Genomic DNA, 16,449 nt, shown 5'->3' with positions numbered 1-16,449 from the left:
TATGACTCAGAAATTGCACTCCTGGCCATTTATCCCAGAAAAATGAAGATTTATATTCCCATAAAAAACATGCACCTGAATGTTTTAGAAGCTTTAGCATAACACCCCAAACTAGACATAATCAGATGTCCTTCAGTAAGTAGACAGTTAAACTGTGGTACATCCATACCATGGAATACTACTCAGCAGTTAAAAAGAAAGAACCTGTTGATACAGACAACAACCCAGGTAAATCTCCAGAGAATTATGTTGAGTGGGAAAAAAAAAAAAACAATCCTCAAAGGTGGCATACTGTATGGTTCCATTTATGTATCATTCTTAAAATGACAGAATTCTAGAAATGGAAGACGGTAGTGGTTTCCAGGGGTTAAGGGAAGGTGGGGGCAGGAGGGGAATAGGTGTGTCTGTGAGTGGGCAAAGACCCTGGTGGGGATGGAGAGGTTCTGGGCCCGTGTCCTGACTTTATCAGTGTAAGTTAATATCCTGACTGATGTACTACAATTTTACTCTATGTTATCATGAGGGAAACTGACTGGATGCCACACAGGATCTCTCTGTATTATTTCTTACAGCTGAAGCTGAATGTACAATTATCTAAAAAAATTTAACTGAAAAAATCTTGAGTCCTCTTCACCCTTCAGACTACAGTTAATATATATCCTGATTTTTATTCATTCCTATTATTTTGGGTGGGAGCTATTAATAGCTTTCTAGTGATTTATTTAGGGTCTTTGACATTTTCTTGGCAGGTTTCTAGTAAGTCTAATGCATTTATAAAATATTTAGTCTGAAATTGTAAATTTGTAATTTGATCAAGTTTATTTTCTTATTGGGCCTTGTCATATCAAAAGAAACTGGCAGAAAATAGTCTTTCTTGTAAATTTAAGGAAACATTTGGATTACTTTGGGGGTGCATAACTATATAATCTATAATTCTGTCTCCAATCACAAAGCAGCAATTGTCCTTTTTATAATATTGGGTTGACCAAAAAGTTCATTCAGGTTTTCTTATTAAGGTTGTACAGAAAAACCCAAGTGAACTTTTTGGCTAACCCAATGTAAATGTTACAAACTTCAAAATAACCCCTGTACCATTTTAACATTGAAAAAGGAAGATTTTATATTAATATATTAGAGGCTTTAGTCATGAACACTCAGCTCCAGTGGGCAGGACAAGAGAGGAAAATAGTAAGCTTTGGGTAAACACAGATTATTTGTTCAAGGAAATCAATTGAGTGATTTGATAAATCAGTGATAAATGAAGTTTGTCTAAACTGGTATTACAGACCGACAGAAAACTAGGGAACAGTCGAGAAGTGTGGATGTTTTGAGTATTACTGTGTCATCAGGGTATTTGCTGAACTATTATGGGACTGGTCCTCTCATGCAGCTTGTCAGCCCTTGTCTTCACTTGCAGCCTCACACTGTTAGCCTTTATGATACAACCTAACTTACATTGGTAAATGGAGCTTCATAAAATGCCACTAATTACTTTCCTATATAAGTTTACTTAAGGGGACTTGATAACAGCACGAATGACTAGTAAAAGTCATGAATTTCAGCTGGAGCTATAAATTTGGAATTTAGACTTTACTTTCCAACTTTACCACTTTTCATGGTATCTAGAACATTTTTGGCACACAGAAATGTTTACCTAGCAAATTACTATGGATTTTTTGTGGTCCATACTTCCTGTCCATGACCTCCCTCCCTTCCATGTTCCTTCAAGAGGAGAGAGTGGTCAAAAAGAAGTCTCTGGAAATGTTTCTCAGTGCCCTGAGGGGAAACCTGAGGGGCTCCCAGTGAAAGCGCAGAGATGGGGCACCACCAAGGTGCAAGACGGGTGAGGTCAGGTAGGTGGAAAAAACTGCAGTTAGAGCTGAGCCAGTTTTCTTTCACACTGAAGAGAAAAGATGGGGGAACAATCTCAGAGATTTAAGTATACCAGCATTCAAATTAGAAATTTTTTTTTTCCTTAAACGTACCTATTTCAGTTCAGTTCAGTTCAGTTCAGTCACTCAGTCGTGTCCGACTCTTTGCTACCCCATGAATCGCAGCACGCCAGGCCTCCCTGTCTGTCACCAACTCCTGGAGTCTACCCAAACCGATGTCCATCGAGTCGGTGATGCCATCCAGCCATCTCATCCTCTGTCATCCCCTTCTCCTCCTGCCCCCAGTCCCTCCCAGTATTGGTCTTTTCCAATGAGTCAACTCTTCGCAAGGTGGCCAAAGTATTGGAGTTTCAGTTTTAGCATCAGTCCTTCCAATGAACACCCTGGACTGATCTCCTTTAGGATGGACTGGTTGGATCTCCTTGCAGTCCAAGGGACTCTCGAGTCTTCTCCAACACCACAGTTCAAAAGCATCAGTTCTTCGGCACTCAGCTTTCTTCACCGTCCAACTCTCCCATCCATACATAACTACTGGAAAAACCATAGCCTTGATTAGGCAGACCTTTGTTGGCACAGTAATGTCTCTGCCTTTAAATATGCTACCTAGGTTGGTCATAACTTTCCTTCCAAGGAATAAGCGTCTTTTAATTTCATGGCTGCAGTCACCATCTGCAGTGATTTTGGAGCCCCCCAAAATAAAGTCTGACACTGTTTCCACTGTTTCCCCATCTATTTCCCATGAAGTGATGGGACCAGATGCCATGATCTTAGTTTTCTGAATGTTGAGCTTTAAGCCAACTTTTTCACTCTCCTTCACTTTCATCAAGAGGCTTTTGAGTTCCTCTTCACTTTCTGCCATAAGGGTGGTGTCATCTGCATATCTGAGATTATTGATATTTCTCCTGGCAATCTTGATTCCAGCTTGTGCTTCTTCCAGCCCCACGTTTCTCATGATGTACTCTGCATATAAGTTAAATAAACAGGGTGACAATATACAGCCTTGATGTACTCCTTTTCCTATTTGGAACCAGTCTGTTGTTCCATGTCCAGTTCTAACTGTTGCTTCCTGACCTGCATACAGATTTCTCAAGAGGCAAGTCAGGTGCTCTGGTATTCCCATCTCTTTCAGAATTTTCCACAGTTCAATGTGAGCCACACAGTCAAAGGCTTTGGCATAATCAATAAAGCAGAAATAGATGTTTTTCTGGAACTCTCTTGCTTTTTCCATGATCCAGCGGATGTTGGCAATTTGATCTCTGGTTCCTCTGCCTTTTATAAAACCAGCTTGAACATTTGGAAGTTCACAGTTCACGTATTGCTGAAGCCTGGCTTGGAGAATTTTGAGCATTACTTTACTAGTGTGTGAGATGAGTGCAATTGTGCAGTAGTTTGAATATCATTTGGCATTGCCTTTCTTTGGGATTGGAATGAAAACTGTCCTGTGGCCACTGCTGAGTTTTCCAAATTTCCTGGCATATTGAGTGCAGCACTTTCACAGCATCATCATTCAGGATTTGAGATGGCTCAACTGGAATTCCATCACTTCCACTAGCTTTGTTCGTAGTGATGCTTTCTAAGGCCCACTTGACTTCACATTTCAGGATATCTGGCTCTAGGTGAGTGATCACACCATTGTGATTATCTTGGTCATGAAGATCTTTTTTGTACAGTTCTTCTGTGTATTCTTGCCACCTCTTCTTAATATCTTCTGCTTCTGTTAGGTCCATACCATTTCTGTCCTTTATCGAGCCCATCTTTGCATGAAATGTTCCCTTGGTATCTCTGATTTTCTTGAAGAGATCTCTAGTCTTTCCCATTCTGTTGTTTTCCTCTATTTCCTTGCATTGATTGCTGAGGAAGGCTTTTTTATCTCTTCTTGCTATTCTTTGGAACTCAGCATTCAGATGCTTATATCTTTCCTTTTCTCCTTTGCTTTTTACTTCTCTCCTTTTCACAGCTATTTGTAAGGCCTCCCCAGACAGCCATTTTGCTTTTTTGCATCTCTTTTTCTTGGGGATGGTCATGATCCCTGTCTCCTGTACAGTGTCATGAACTTCTGTCCATAGTTCATCAGGCACTCTATCAGAGCTAGTCCCTTAAATCTATTTCTCACTTCCACTGTATAATCATAAGGAATTTGATTTAGGTCATACCTGAATGGTCTAGTGGTTTTCCCTACTTTGTTCAGTTTAAGTTTGAATTTAGCAATAAGGAGTTCCTGATCTGAGCCACAGGCAGCTCCTGGTCTTGTTTTTGCTGACTGTATAGAGCTTCTCCATTTTTGGCTGCAAAGAATATAATCAATCTGATTTCGGTGTTGACCATCTGGTGATGTCCATGTGTAGAGTCTTCTCTTGTGTTGTTGGAAGAGGGTGTTTGCTATGACCGGTGCGTTCTCTTGGCAAAACTCTATTAGCCTTTACCCTGCTTCATTCTGTACTCCAAGGCCAAATTTGCCTGTTACTCCAGATGTTTCCTGACTACCTACTTTTGCATTCCAGTCCCCTATAATGAAAAGGACATCTTTTTTGGGTGTTAGTTCTAAAAGGTCTTGTAGGTCTTCATAGAACCATTCAATTTCAGCTTCTTCAGTGTTACTGGTTGGGGCATAGACTTGGATTACTGTGATATTGAATGGTTTGCCTTGGAAACGAACAGAGATCATTCTGTCATTTTTGAGGTTGCATCCAAGTACTGCATTTCAGACTCTTTTGTTGACCGTGATGGCTACTCCATTTCTTCTAAGGGATTCCTGCCCACTGTAGTAGATATAATGGTCATCTGAGTTAAATTCACCCATTCCAGTCCATCGTAGTTCGCTGATTCCTAGAATGTCGACATTCACTCTTGCCATCTCCTGTTTGACCACTTCCAATTTGCCTTGATTCATGGACCTGATATTCCAGGTTCCTATGCAGTATTGCTCTTTACAGCATCGGACCTTGCTTCTATCACCAGTCACATCCACAACTGGGTATTGTTTTTGCTTTGGCTCCATCCCTTCTTTCTTTCTGGAGTTATTTCTCCACTGATCTCCAATAGCATATTGGGCACCTACTGACCTGGGGAGTTCCTCTTTCAGTGTCCTATCATTTTGCCTTTTCATACTGTTCATGTGGTTCTCAAGGCAAGAATACTGAATTGGTTTGCCATTCCCTTCTCCAGTGGACCACATTCTGTCTGACCTCTCCACCATGACCTGCCTGGTGGCCCCACAGGGCATGGCTTAGTTTCATTGAGTTAGACAAGGCTGTGGTCCTAGTGTGATTAGATTGACTAGTTTTCTGTGAGTATAGTTTCAGTGTGTCTGCCCTCTGATGCCCTCTTGCAACACCTACCATCTTACTTGGGTTTCTCTTACCTTGGACATGGGGTATCTCTTCACGGCTGCTCCAGCAAAGCACAGCCGCTGCTCCTTACCTTGGACGAGGGGTACCTCCTCACAGCCACCCCTCCTGACCTTGAATGTAGAGTAGCTCCTCTTGGCCCTCCTGCGCCCGCGCAGCCCTACCTATTTGGTTTAACATAAATATTGGATTGTTTTTACTTTTTCCCCCACTGCAAATAGCATTTTATTTCTGAAATTGCTTTGGTGGGCTAACCTGAGATGCAGCCACCATTTCTAATGTGAAAAATATGCATTTCAAATTCTGGTACGTTAGAGTGAATTTTCACAGTCCAGTGAATTTTCTTCACTGCTGGTGGCACATTATCTGACTCTTCCGTCTTTCTGACCGTGTTTGTGGGCTCCTTTTGCCACTTTATTACTCCTCAGTGGCTTTACCAACTTCATAAGTTGATGCCTTACCCATTGATTGTCTAGAAAGTATTTACAGGTCCCTCTACATTGTCTGGGTTTAGTAGAACAGCAGGTCCTTTGTTATAACTGAATTTTCTCTTTACTGTAGATCCTTGCTGGCACATTTCTGGATATTCTGGTGAACCTTGTTAAGAATTCAGAGAAACTGTCACGTGATAAAGAAAGATCCAATCTTAAGGCTTACGTGAGTATTTTTTACTGTGGACTTCTTCACAATATGCAAAACTTCAGTGAACTGTGGTCTTGAATTTGGGTATATTCAGTTCTGTAATCAAGATGAAAAATATGATCTATCGTTAGACTTTAGGCTTATTCAATTTGGAGGTTAGTAGTTTCTTAAGGACACAGAGAAACTCACATAATATACCATGCTTATTCTCACTCAAAAAATAGACAAGAAAGTCTTGCCCTTTTTACTGAGCCAATATTCAAAAGAATCCCAGTCTGAAAACCACAAGAATTCTTACTGTGTTTGAACCAAAAAACACTATGTTTTTTGGTTCAAAAACACCAAGTAGATTGTTTTTCATTATCTATTCTTAGAGAATTTAACCAAAGCACATTACCTCTTGAAAAATTCTTGATACATGGTATTTTAATTTTTAAGACATTTGTGATACCTCTGTCTTTTTTTATGATCCAGTTAAAAATACTATAGGGGAAAATAGGGAGATTACCTTGAAAGAGAATTTTTGACTGTTTTTTGAGTAACATCTTCCCACTGGGTTAGTTTCTTTTAAAAGTATTATATAATATAATAATCTGAAGTTTATCTTATCTTGATTTCTATAATTCTTAATCATAAGCAGATTTCCCCCTTATTTAGAATTACCCTTAACAGTTCCTTCTCACCCTACATTTCTGTGTTAATTCTATCTAGGATATCCCTCCAGTATGCCCCCTTCTCTCTGCCACTGTATTAGATCAGGTTATCCTCATTTATAGCCTGGATTTCTACAATGACTTATTGATTGATCTCCCTGTCTCCAGTCTTGAGCCCCTCCAGTCCAACCTCTTTATATTGCCAACAAAATCATCTTTTTGAAAGAATGATATACTAAGACTTTGCCATTTCCTTGACTTAGAATGCTTCAATGACCCCTACTAAAATCAAGTATAGTAAATCTTACCCTGGGCTTATTCAATTCAGTCACTCAGTCGTGTCTGACTCCCATGAATCGCAGCACACCAGACCTCCCTGTCCATCACCAACTCCCAGAGTTTACCCAAACTCATGTCCATCGAGTCGGTGATGCCATCCAGCCATCTCATCCTCTGTCGTCCCCTTCTCCTCCCACCCCAATCCCTCCCAGCATCAGGGTCTTTTCCAGTGAGTCAACTCTTCACATGAGGTGGCCAAAGTATTGGAGTTTCAGCTTCAACATCAGTCCTTCCAATGAACACCCAGAACTGATCTCCTTTAGGATGGACTGGTTGGATCTCCTTGCAGTCCAAGAGACTCTCCAGTCTTCTCCAACACCACAGTTCAAAAGCATCAATTCTTCAGCGCTCAGCTTTCTACACAGTCCAACTCTCACATCCATACATGACCACTAGAAAAACCATAGCCTTGACTAGACGGACCTTTGTTGGCAAAGTAATGTCTCTGATTTTTAATATGCTGTCTAGGTTGGTCATAACTTTCCTTCCAAGGAATAAGCGTCTTTTAATTTCATGGCCGCAATCACCATCTGCAGTGATTTTGGAGAAGAGAGATCTCTTCAAGAAAATTAGAGATACCAAGGGAACATTTCATTCAAAGATGGGCTCGATAAAGGACAGAAATGGTATGGACCTAAAACGGAAGCAGAAGATATTAAGAAGAGGTGGCAATACACAGAAGAACTGTACAAAAAAGATCTTTACAACCTAGATAATCATGATGGTGTGATCACTCACCTAGAGCCAGACATCCTGGAATGTGAAGTCAAGTGGGCCTTAGAAAGCATCACTACGAACAAAGCTAGTGGAGATGATGGAATTCCAGTTGAGCTATTTCAAATCTGAAAGATGATGCTGTGAAAGTGCTGCCCTCAATATGCCAGGAAATTTGGAAAACTCAGCAGCGGCCACAGGACTGGAAAAGGTCAGTTTTCATTCCAATCCCAAAGAAAGGCAATGCCAAATGATGTTCAAACTACCGCACAATTGCACTCATCTCACACGCTAGTAAAGTAATGCTCAAAATTCTCCAAGCCAGGCTTCAGCAATACGTGAACCGTGAACTTCCAGATGTTCAAGCTGGTTTTAGAAAAGGCAGAGGAACCAGAGATCAAATTGCCAACATCTGCTGGATCATGGAAAAAGCAAGAGAGTTCCAGAAAAACATCTATTTCTGCTTTATTGACTATGCCAAAGCCTTTGAGTGTGTGGATCACAATACACTGTGGAAAATTCTGAAAGAGATGGGAATACCAGAGCACCTGACCTGCCTCTTGAGAAACCTATATGCAGGTCAGGAAGCAACAGTTAAAACTGGACATGGAACAACAGACTGGTTCCAAAAAGGAAAAGGAGTACGTCAAGGCTGTGTATTCACCCTGTTTATTTAACTTATACGCAGAGTACATCATGAGAAACGCGTGGCTGGATGAAGCACAAGCTGGAATCAAGATTGCCAGGAGAAATATCAATAATCTCAGATATGCAGATGACACCACCCTTATGGTAGAAAGTGAAGAGGAACTAAAAAGCCTCTTGATGAAAGTGAAGAGGAGAGTGAAAAAGTTGGCTTAAAGCTCAACATTCAAAAAACTAAGATCATGGCATCTGGTCCCATCACTTCATGGGAAATAGATGGGGAAACAGTGGAAACAGTGTCAGACTTTATTTTGGGGGGCTCCAAAACCACTGCAGATGGACTTATTGGGAAGATTAAATAAAATTCATTAAAAGCCCTTAATGCAGTGCCTGGCTCAGAACAGGCCCTCAGTCTGTCTTACCGTTTCCCCTTTGCCCTCATGGCAGCAGCAGAGCTTAACATGGCCCAGGACCAGAGGGGCAGTGACTCTGTGGGAAACCAGGCTAAAAGGGGTACCGCCAAGAATCTCACCAGACTCGGAGCCAGGCTTTCTGAATCCCTGTGAGGTTAGGCACAATAGACTGATCTATTATCCAATTCCATCTGTGTTCCAGAAAGACTTTGCCTGGTAAATTACAAGCCAGCTCATTTGTGACTAAGCTTTTGTAACCTTAGGAGCCATCTTTACAAACACATTAGTCTCTGCCTTTGTTTTCTTCTTTCGGTTTGTTTTCTCTTTAACTCCTTAGTAAAGTTTCTTGTGTCAGGCTTTAATTTTTTCTTAAATGAATCAAGGAAGAGATGGTTGCAGGTGGGGTGGAGATGCACATGCATGCATGCACACTGAGAGACCCAAGAGATTTCTAGGGGCAGGGAGTGTCAGTGAAAGAGGTGTGGACAAACCCGTTGGTGAAGTGAGTCTACTCGGATGGGTGCAATATTAGCATGGACACAGCTATTCCCATGGAGACCTCATCTCTCCATCTTCAGACAGTGGGCGTTTGGCAAAATCAGGTAGCTAGATAACCATAGAACAAAGCAGAATAGGATCAATACTGTAAAAAAGATGGACATTCTTAATTTCATAATAGGTCTGGTTTTTAAATTTAGTTTTCTGCTTTCCTTAGCTTTTCTCTTTCTATTAAAATTTGACCTTTGTGCTCTAAACAGCATTTGAAAGTGAAACTGATAGTCGCTGAGTCGTGTCCAACTCTTTGAAACCCCCTGGACTGTGGCCCGCCAGGCTCCTCTGTCCGTGGGATTTCCCAGGCAAGAATACTGAAGTGGGCTGCCCTGCTTTCCACTAGGGGACCTTCCCAACCCAGGGATCGAACCCACATCTACTGCATCTCCTGCAGTGGCAGGCAGACTTTTTACCCACTGAGCCATCCGGGAAGCCCCAAACAGGATCGAGAAGATGCTTACTGAGTGTGAATTAAGTTCATTTTTTTTTTTATGCTGATTCAGTTAACTTTTGAGCACATGATTCTGTTTTACCGTATAGAATATCTCAAGTACAATAAGAAACAAATATATGAAAGAGAACTGCTGTGTGTGTATGTGTGTGTGTGTAAGGAACTTACTGTCTGTGTCTTCCGACAATGTAATAAAGCTAAATCTAAGCACTTATGTCTTGCTTTACTTTAAAAATATCTCAGTCTTTTTATATGATGAAAAAGGGCTTTATGATAATTTAATTGCAATTTTGATCCAGCAGATATGGGAAAACTTAGACATTTTAATGGAAAATAAGATATAATTGATAACTCTGATGTTTCTGTTTGGTTAAGTAACTTATTAGAGGCAGGAGACGAAGAAGGATGAGAAATAGTACTTTTCTAAATGACTTCACTCTCTTGATTTAGTTTGGCTTCTCTGAATCTCAACTCACCTCATGTTTCTTTACAGGCACATTCCATCCACCACATCCGAACAATGTCCTACGTTTTTGTAAATGATTCTTCTCAGACTAATGTACCCTTGCTACAGGCCTGTATTGATGGAGACTTTAACTACTCCAAGAGGCTTTTGGAAAGTGGCTTTGACCCAAATATTCGTGACAGCAGGGGCAGAACAGGCCTTCACCTCGCAGCAGCCAGAGGGAATGTAGACATCTGCCAGTTGTTACATAAATTTGGTGCTGATCTCCTGGCCACTGATTATCAGGGAAACACGGCTCTTCATCTCTGTGGCCATGTGGATACTATTCAATTCTTGGTTTCCAATGGACTCAAAATTGATATTTGGTAAGTTCTGTGGTTTTTGAAGTCTCGTCACTTCCTCCCATTAGCCTCTCAGCCAGTGGTCTAATCTTGGAATCTATTGATTTTGTTTCCTCATTGATCAAGTGTAGTGACAAGCTCTGAAAGGTATGAGGACAATGAGTGAGGGAACAAGAGCCTGACTTCTAGATTTGTGCTGAAGCAATGTAAAGTTTTCTATGAAAATAGTGGCTAAGTTCTGCTACTAAATAATTATGTATTATAAGACAAGGGAAAAAGAAGAACTAACATTTGTTGAAAATCTGTTATGACCTGGGCACTGCGTTTACTGTGTTAGCTCATTTAATCTTCAGAATGAATAGCTCTTAAGTATTTGTTTTATAGATGAAATAGTTGAGACAAGAATTCTGGGTTAAATGACTTAACACAGTTGGAATTTAAAACTAGTTCCACCTGGTTCCAAAGCTTGTTTACCTTCTATCGTGTAATATACCAGACTAGCTTCATTATCTCTCTGGACTCATGAAGTATAAGAGTCCTTCTTATACTGAACAATTTGAAGAAGTAGTGTTTTTTGTTTTGTTTTAGTGATACCTTGTCTCTTGAGTGGGAACAATATCAGGTCACTTTAAAAATAAACCTTGACCTTTAAGATACATTTTTTATACCTAATTTATTGGTGTTATAATGTCCCTAAATCCGAATAAAACAGTAAATGATTCTGCTACTATAGGACAAAATGTCTAGGAATTAACTATAGGATTCAGTGTTGGTCAGGCTTTCTCCTGTTGTTAAATGATTAGGTGAACCAACGCAGATTATTTGATTGCTTTTGAGCTTAGGTTTTTTTGTTTTTTTCTTTTAGCTCTTAGACATTTCAAAAAATAGACACTGTTCTCATGAAATATATAAATGTCAGATAAGAATGAATCTAGAATCTAGACTTTTCCAATTAGTTTCTAGGAAGATGCCCTTTTTTCTTTATTCTCATTTATCTACTCTTGACTATGTATATTTTTTCCTTTTTCCTAAAAGAAAAAAAAAGGTTAACTCAAAATTCAGGCTCCATCTCAACCACTGGTTCTGTTCTGGTTTTAATTTTGAGTTAATGGGGCCCGTGCCTTCCTCACTGAGATCCCCACAAATGGCTACTAACAGTATAGTGTAACAGCTATTTTTATTTTTATGAACTTTTTAGCAACCATCAAGGTGCTACACCCCTAGTTCTGGCAAAGCGCAGGGGAGTGAATAAAGATGTCATCCGATTGCTGGAATCGTTGGAAGAACAGGAGGTAAAAGGATTTAACAGAGGAACTCACTCAAAGCTAGAGACCATGCAGACAGCTGAGAGTGAAAGGTACTTAAGATTTCATTTTTTTAAGAGGCAAGTCACTTCAGGTGAATCTTTTTTTGTGGTTTGTTTCTTTTGTCTTTTTAAATTTATTTGTTTTTAATTGGAGGATAATTGCTTTACAGTATTGTGCTGGTTTCTGCCATACATCCACATGAATCAGCCATAGGCATACGTATGTCCCCTCCCTCTTGAGCCTCCCCCGCACTACCGCCCCACCATGTCACCCCCTAGGTTGTCACAGAGCACCGATTTGAGCTCCCTGAGACAAATTTCAAATTCCCGCTGGCTCTCGGTTTTCTGTATGATAATATATACGTTTCAGTGCTCCTCTCAGTTTGTCCCGCCCCCACCTCCCCCTCTGGCCACAGGCCTGTTCTCTGTCTCCGTCTCCATCGCTCCCCTGTGAGTAGGTTCATCAGTACCATCTTTCTAGAGTCCATTTACATGGGTTAATATACACAGTATTTTTCACTTTCTGACTTAGACTTCACTCTGTTTAATGGGCTCTAGGTTCATCTGCCTCATTAGAATTGACTCAAATGCATTCCTTTTTGTAGCTGAGTAATATTCCCTTTTGTGTATCTTCTATAGCTTCTTTATCCATTCATCTGTCCATGGACATCTAGATTGCTTCCACGACCTAGCTATTATAAATAGTGCTGCAATGAACATTGGGGTGCATATGTCTTTTTAAATTATGGTTTTCTCAGGGTACGTGTCCATTAGTGGGATTGTTGGGTCATATGGTAGTTTTATTTCTAGGTTCTTTTTTTTTGGAATCTGCATACTCTTCTCCATAGTAGCTGCATCAATTTACATTCCCACCAGCAGTGCAATAGGGTTCCCTTCTCTCCACACCCTCTCCAACATTCATTGTTTGTGGATTTTTTGATGATGGCCATTCTGATCAGTGTGAGGTGATACCTCACTATAGTTTTGATTTGCATTTCTCTAATAATGAGGGATGTTGAGCATCTTTTCATGTGTTTATTAGCCATCTGTACGTCTTCTTTGGAGAAATGTCAGTTTAGGTTTTCTGCCCACTTTTGATTGGGTGTTGTTTTTCTGACATTGAGCTCCATGAGCTGCTTGTATATTTTGAAGATTAATCCTTTGTCATTTGTCTCATTTGCTATTATTTTCTCCCTTTCTGAGACTTGTCTTTTCACCTTGTTAATATTTTCCTTTCCTGTGCAAAAGCTTTTAAGTTTAATCAGGTCCCCCTTGTTTATTTTTGTTTTTATTTCTATTGCTCTAGAAGGTGGTCATAGACAATCTTGCTGTGATTTATGCCAAAGAGTGTTCTGCCTATGTTTTCCTCTAAGAGTTTTATAGTTTCTGGTCTTACATTGAGTGTATCTTTTTTGACAACTTTTTGTCAGCTTTATATTTATTTGCTTTCAAGTAAAGTGCTTGACACTTTGTTTGAACTCTCTATTGGTCCTTATGGCTCCAGATTACGATTGAAAAGCCATTAACAGAAAACACTGTGTGCCCACACGCACAGAATGCTCTGTTGGCCACTGTGGAGGGCAGCCTGCTGTGTTGGCAGGACAAGAGAAGAGCCGAATAGGAGAGAAGGAAACAGGAGTTTGAGAATTTAGGTACAGGTCACAAAAAGAATGGGATTTCAAAAAAGGCAGAGAAAGATAGAAGAACTTGGACAATGTTACGAAAGGTAGTTCCAGAGATAGGGAATTAAAGTGCTAAGGGAAAAGTAAAACAGGAGGAGAGTAAGACAAGATTTAACACATACACAATTCAGTGATGTGAAAGTGACTTTAACATGAGTTGGAACAAATTAAATTTGGGCTCCTGTATGTAACTGAAGCTAAGATGGAGTGACTGACAGGGTCTCACGTATCTCCTCATTCCTCATCTAAAGGCAGTTTAGAACATAGTTCAGGAAGCCTGGCAAGGTGATCAGTCATCTTTTCTCTTGGCGTCACGGCTCAACAGGTAAAGCCTCTAGGCCAAATTTAGTTGTACCAGCTTGTAGTTTGGTTGACCACCATGTAATTTCAGGCTTCCAGATAATGCAAGGTAAGAAGTATAATGAACTTACATAATCTCCTCCTAGATTTTTCAGGGGACTGGGGCCCTCATTAGCTACTGACTCAGTAGCAGATTGACCAGGACTTAGAATTAGGAGCATATGGTCCACTTAGACTTTGGGATCATTGTTTCTGTGAGTTCCAGATGAAATCCTCTCTGACTTTCATACTTCACCCTTAATTTGATTCCTGTGTGCGCATGATTCCTTTCCTCCTTCTTCATAGACTTGCTCATGTACTTCTTCGGGACCACTAATTCCACTCTCAAGTTTAGGATTATTTTGCTTGTGGTAAACACTTATTATTGTCCAAAGAAATTAAAGTGTTTTACTTCTAAAACGGTGCATGCTCCTCATGACTTATCACTGAAGGCTGGCAAGTACATAAAATAAGAAGTCAGCAGTGCACTGGCAAACCCTTCTCTCACCTGTGTGCTCTGGATTGGCACACAGATTGCTGTAAGAAATTTAATAACATTGAGTTATCTGTTTTTTTTAAAGATCATATGCTTCCAAAATAACTTGAAATTTATTTTCATAATGACTTTGGGCTTCTTTACCATGAAAAATGTCCTAGATGTGCTCTTCCTGGTCTATTTTCAGGATCTTGCTTGGTATATTGTGTTACTAGCCAGTTTCTTGGCATCTCTGTATTAGAAATGTGTTTTATTTTGCCTCAGTTGTGATTCCTTATTAACTCAGAAGTGATTAGTCATTTGAGCAGTGCAGTGTAAAATATTTATTCCTGCTTCTTTCACATACATGCCATTGCACTTCAATATGAGGATTCATATTATTTACAGCATTAGGTAAAGCTTGTTCTTTAAAAATTAAATTATTAATACTTGTACTACCTAGTTGCCTGGTCTTACTCCTGCCCTTCAGTGTCATGATAGGAAGGTGTGGTTGAAGCTTAAACTAGAAAGCTTAAAAGCAGCATCATTGGTCATTAGGGAAAATGCAAATTGAAACCAGAGTGAAATACCACTTCGTACCCAACAGAACGGCTGCAGTCAAAAAGATGGACAATAACAAGTACTGGCAATGATGTAGGAAAATTTGAACCACCCTACATTGCTGGTGGGAATGTAAAGTAGCTGCTGTGGAAGATAGTCTGGCAACTCCTCAAAAAGTTACACAGAGTCACCATATGACCCAACAATTCCACTTTTTGGTATATACCCAAGAAAATTGAAAACACATGTTTACACAAAAACTTGTATGCAAATTTCACAGAAGCTTTATTTATAATAGCCAAAAGGTAGAAACCACCCAAAAGTCCATCACTGATGAATGGATAAGCAAAATGTCATCTATCCATTCAGTGAAGTATTATCCCACTATAAAAAGTAATGAAATACTGACATGTGCTGCAACACCAATGAGCTTTGAAAACATGCTCCATGAGAGAAGCCAGGCACAGAAGGCAGGAGTGGTTGCCAGGAGCAGGGGAAGGGACAAGGGCCGGTGGCTGCTGAAGGGCACAGGGTTCATTTATAGAGGCAAGATGACATTAGATAGTGGAGGTGGTTCTGCAGCTTTGTGAATTTTCTAAATAACACTAAATCATGTACTTTAGAAAGATGAATTTTATGGTACATGAATTACGTCAACTTAAAGTGAGGGGGAAGCTTAAAGGTGTTGGCTAGTACATGGCATTGTGGCATAGCTATGTGATGATTAGCCTTTTCTAGAACAGGAGATAAAGCAAGACTTTGAATGTATTTAGTATTTTCCTGTTCCCTTATAATTCCCTAAAACATAGCATAACTTCTTAAGGGCCTATAAATCAAGTTGATGAAAAATATTTCCCTATACCATTTAACCTAAGTTTCATTTAGTTCCTTTTTATGTTAGGTATGGGCTGACAGAGACGGTGTAGACGCAGTGTACAAAAAAATTAAACATTGTACACACAGACCATCATACTAGAATCACACATTTCCTAGATAGTGGAAAATATTTCATTGGATCAAGTCACGATAGACAGTTCTGAGTGTCAGAACTTCATGAGCTCTTAGAGAAGGCGCGACTGAAGTCTCATTTTATAGGTCCCCACCCCACCCCCACTATCCAAAAGTAGAATGTTCCTAGGGAACTTTTCCTTAAGTCGAGATGGCATAAAGTGAAGAACCTTAGGACTCATCTTGCTAACAGACGCACAAAAGAAACTGAGATAAAACACAGGTGCTCCAAGCACCGTTCAGGGCTGGGCGGCTGGACACCGAGATGCTGTGAGGTTCCTGGGGAAGGAGCTGGGCGGTGCCAGTCTTGCTGCAAGACAAATGCTGAACACTGTTTTGCTTTATGCCTTTCTTCCTATAAAAGCAAAAATCCTCTTGGGATTTCTTTTAATTAGCAAATACAGGTAGTATAGTAGATGTTTCTTAAAAGTGAGGTGGCATAAAGTGAACTTTCAAAAAGTGGGGGATACCTGTATATCTAACACTTTTAAGTATGAGAGCATTTTGAATCAGATGTAGTCAGTAAATTTCATGTAAGTCAAAATGAAGACATTATTAGAGCAGGAAGTACAAGCATTTAAAAATATGTAGTTCAGGGTCTCTGTGTATCAAGCTAACTCAGA

At 40.0% G+C, this 16,449-nt stretch overlaps 1 protein-coding gene across 2 annotated transcripts in view; it reads left to right on the top strand.

Annotated features, from left to right (window-relative positions):
• ANKRD46 (ankyrin repeat domain 46) overlaps positions 1–16,449 on the top strand; it is a 92,458-nt gene that overhangs the window by 21,201 nt on the left and 54,808 nt on the right. For both annotated transcript variants that reach the window (XM_070383050.1, XM_005887008.3), the window contains exons 2-4: positions 5,801–5,896; positions 10,142–10,479; positions 11,654–11,812. In XM_070383050.1, coding sequence (XP_070239151.1) covers positions 10,169–10,479; positions 11,654–11,812 — 470 coding nt within the window. In that variant the 5' untranslated portion in view covers positions 5,801–5,896; positions 10,142–10,168. The remainder of the gene's footprint in view (positions 1–5,800; positions 5,897–10,141; positions 10,480–11,653; positions 11,813–16,449) is intronic.

Source organism: Bos mutus, chromosome 14 (assembly GCF_027580195.1).
Source record: "Bos mutus isolate GX-2022 chromosome 14, NWIPB_WYAK_1.1, whole genome shotgun sequence".
NCBI classification, from domain to species: Eukaryota; Metazoa; Chordata; class Mammalia; order Artiodactyla; family Bovidae; genus Bos; species Bos mutus.
Note: the sequence above shows the minus strand (reverse complement) of the source record. Positions and strands in the feature narration are given on the sequence as shown.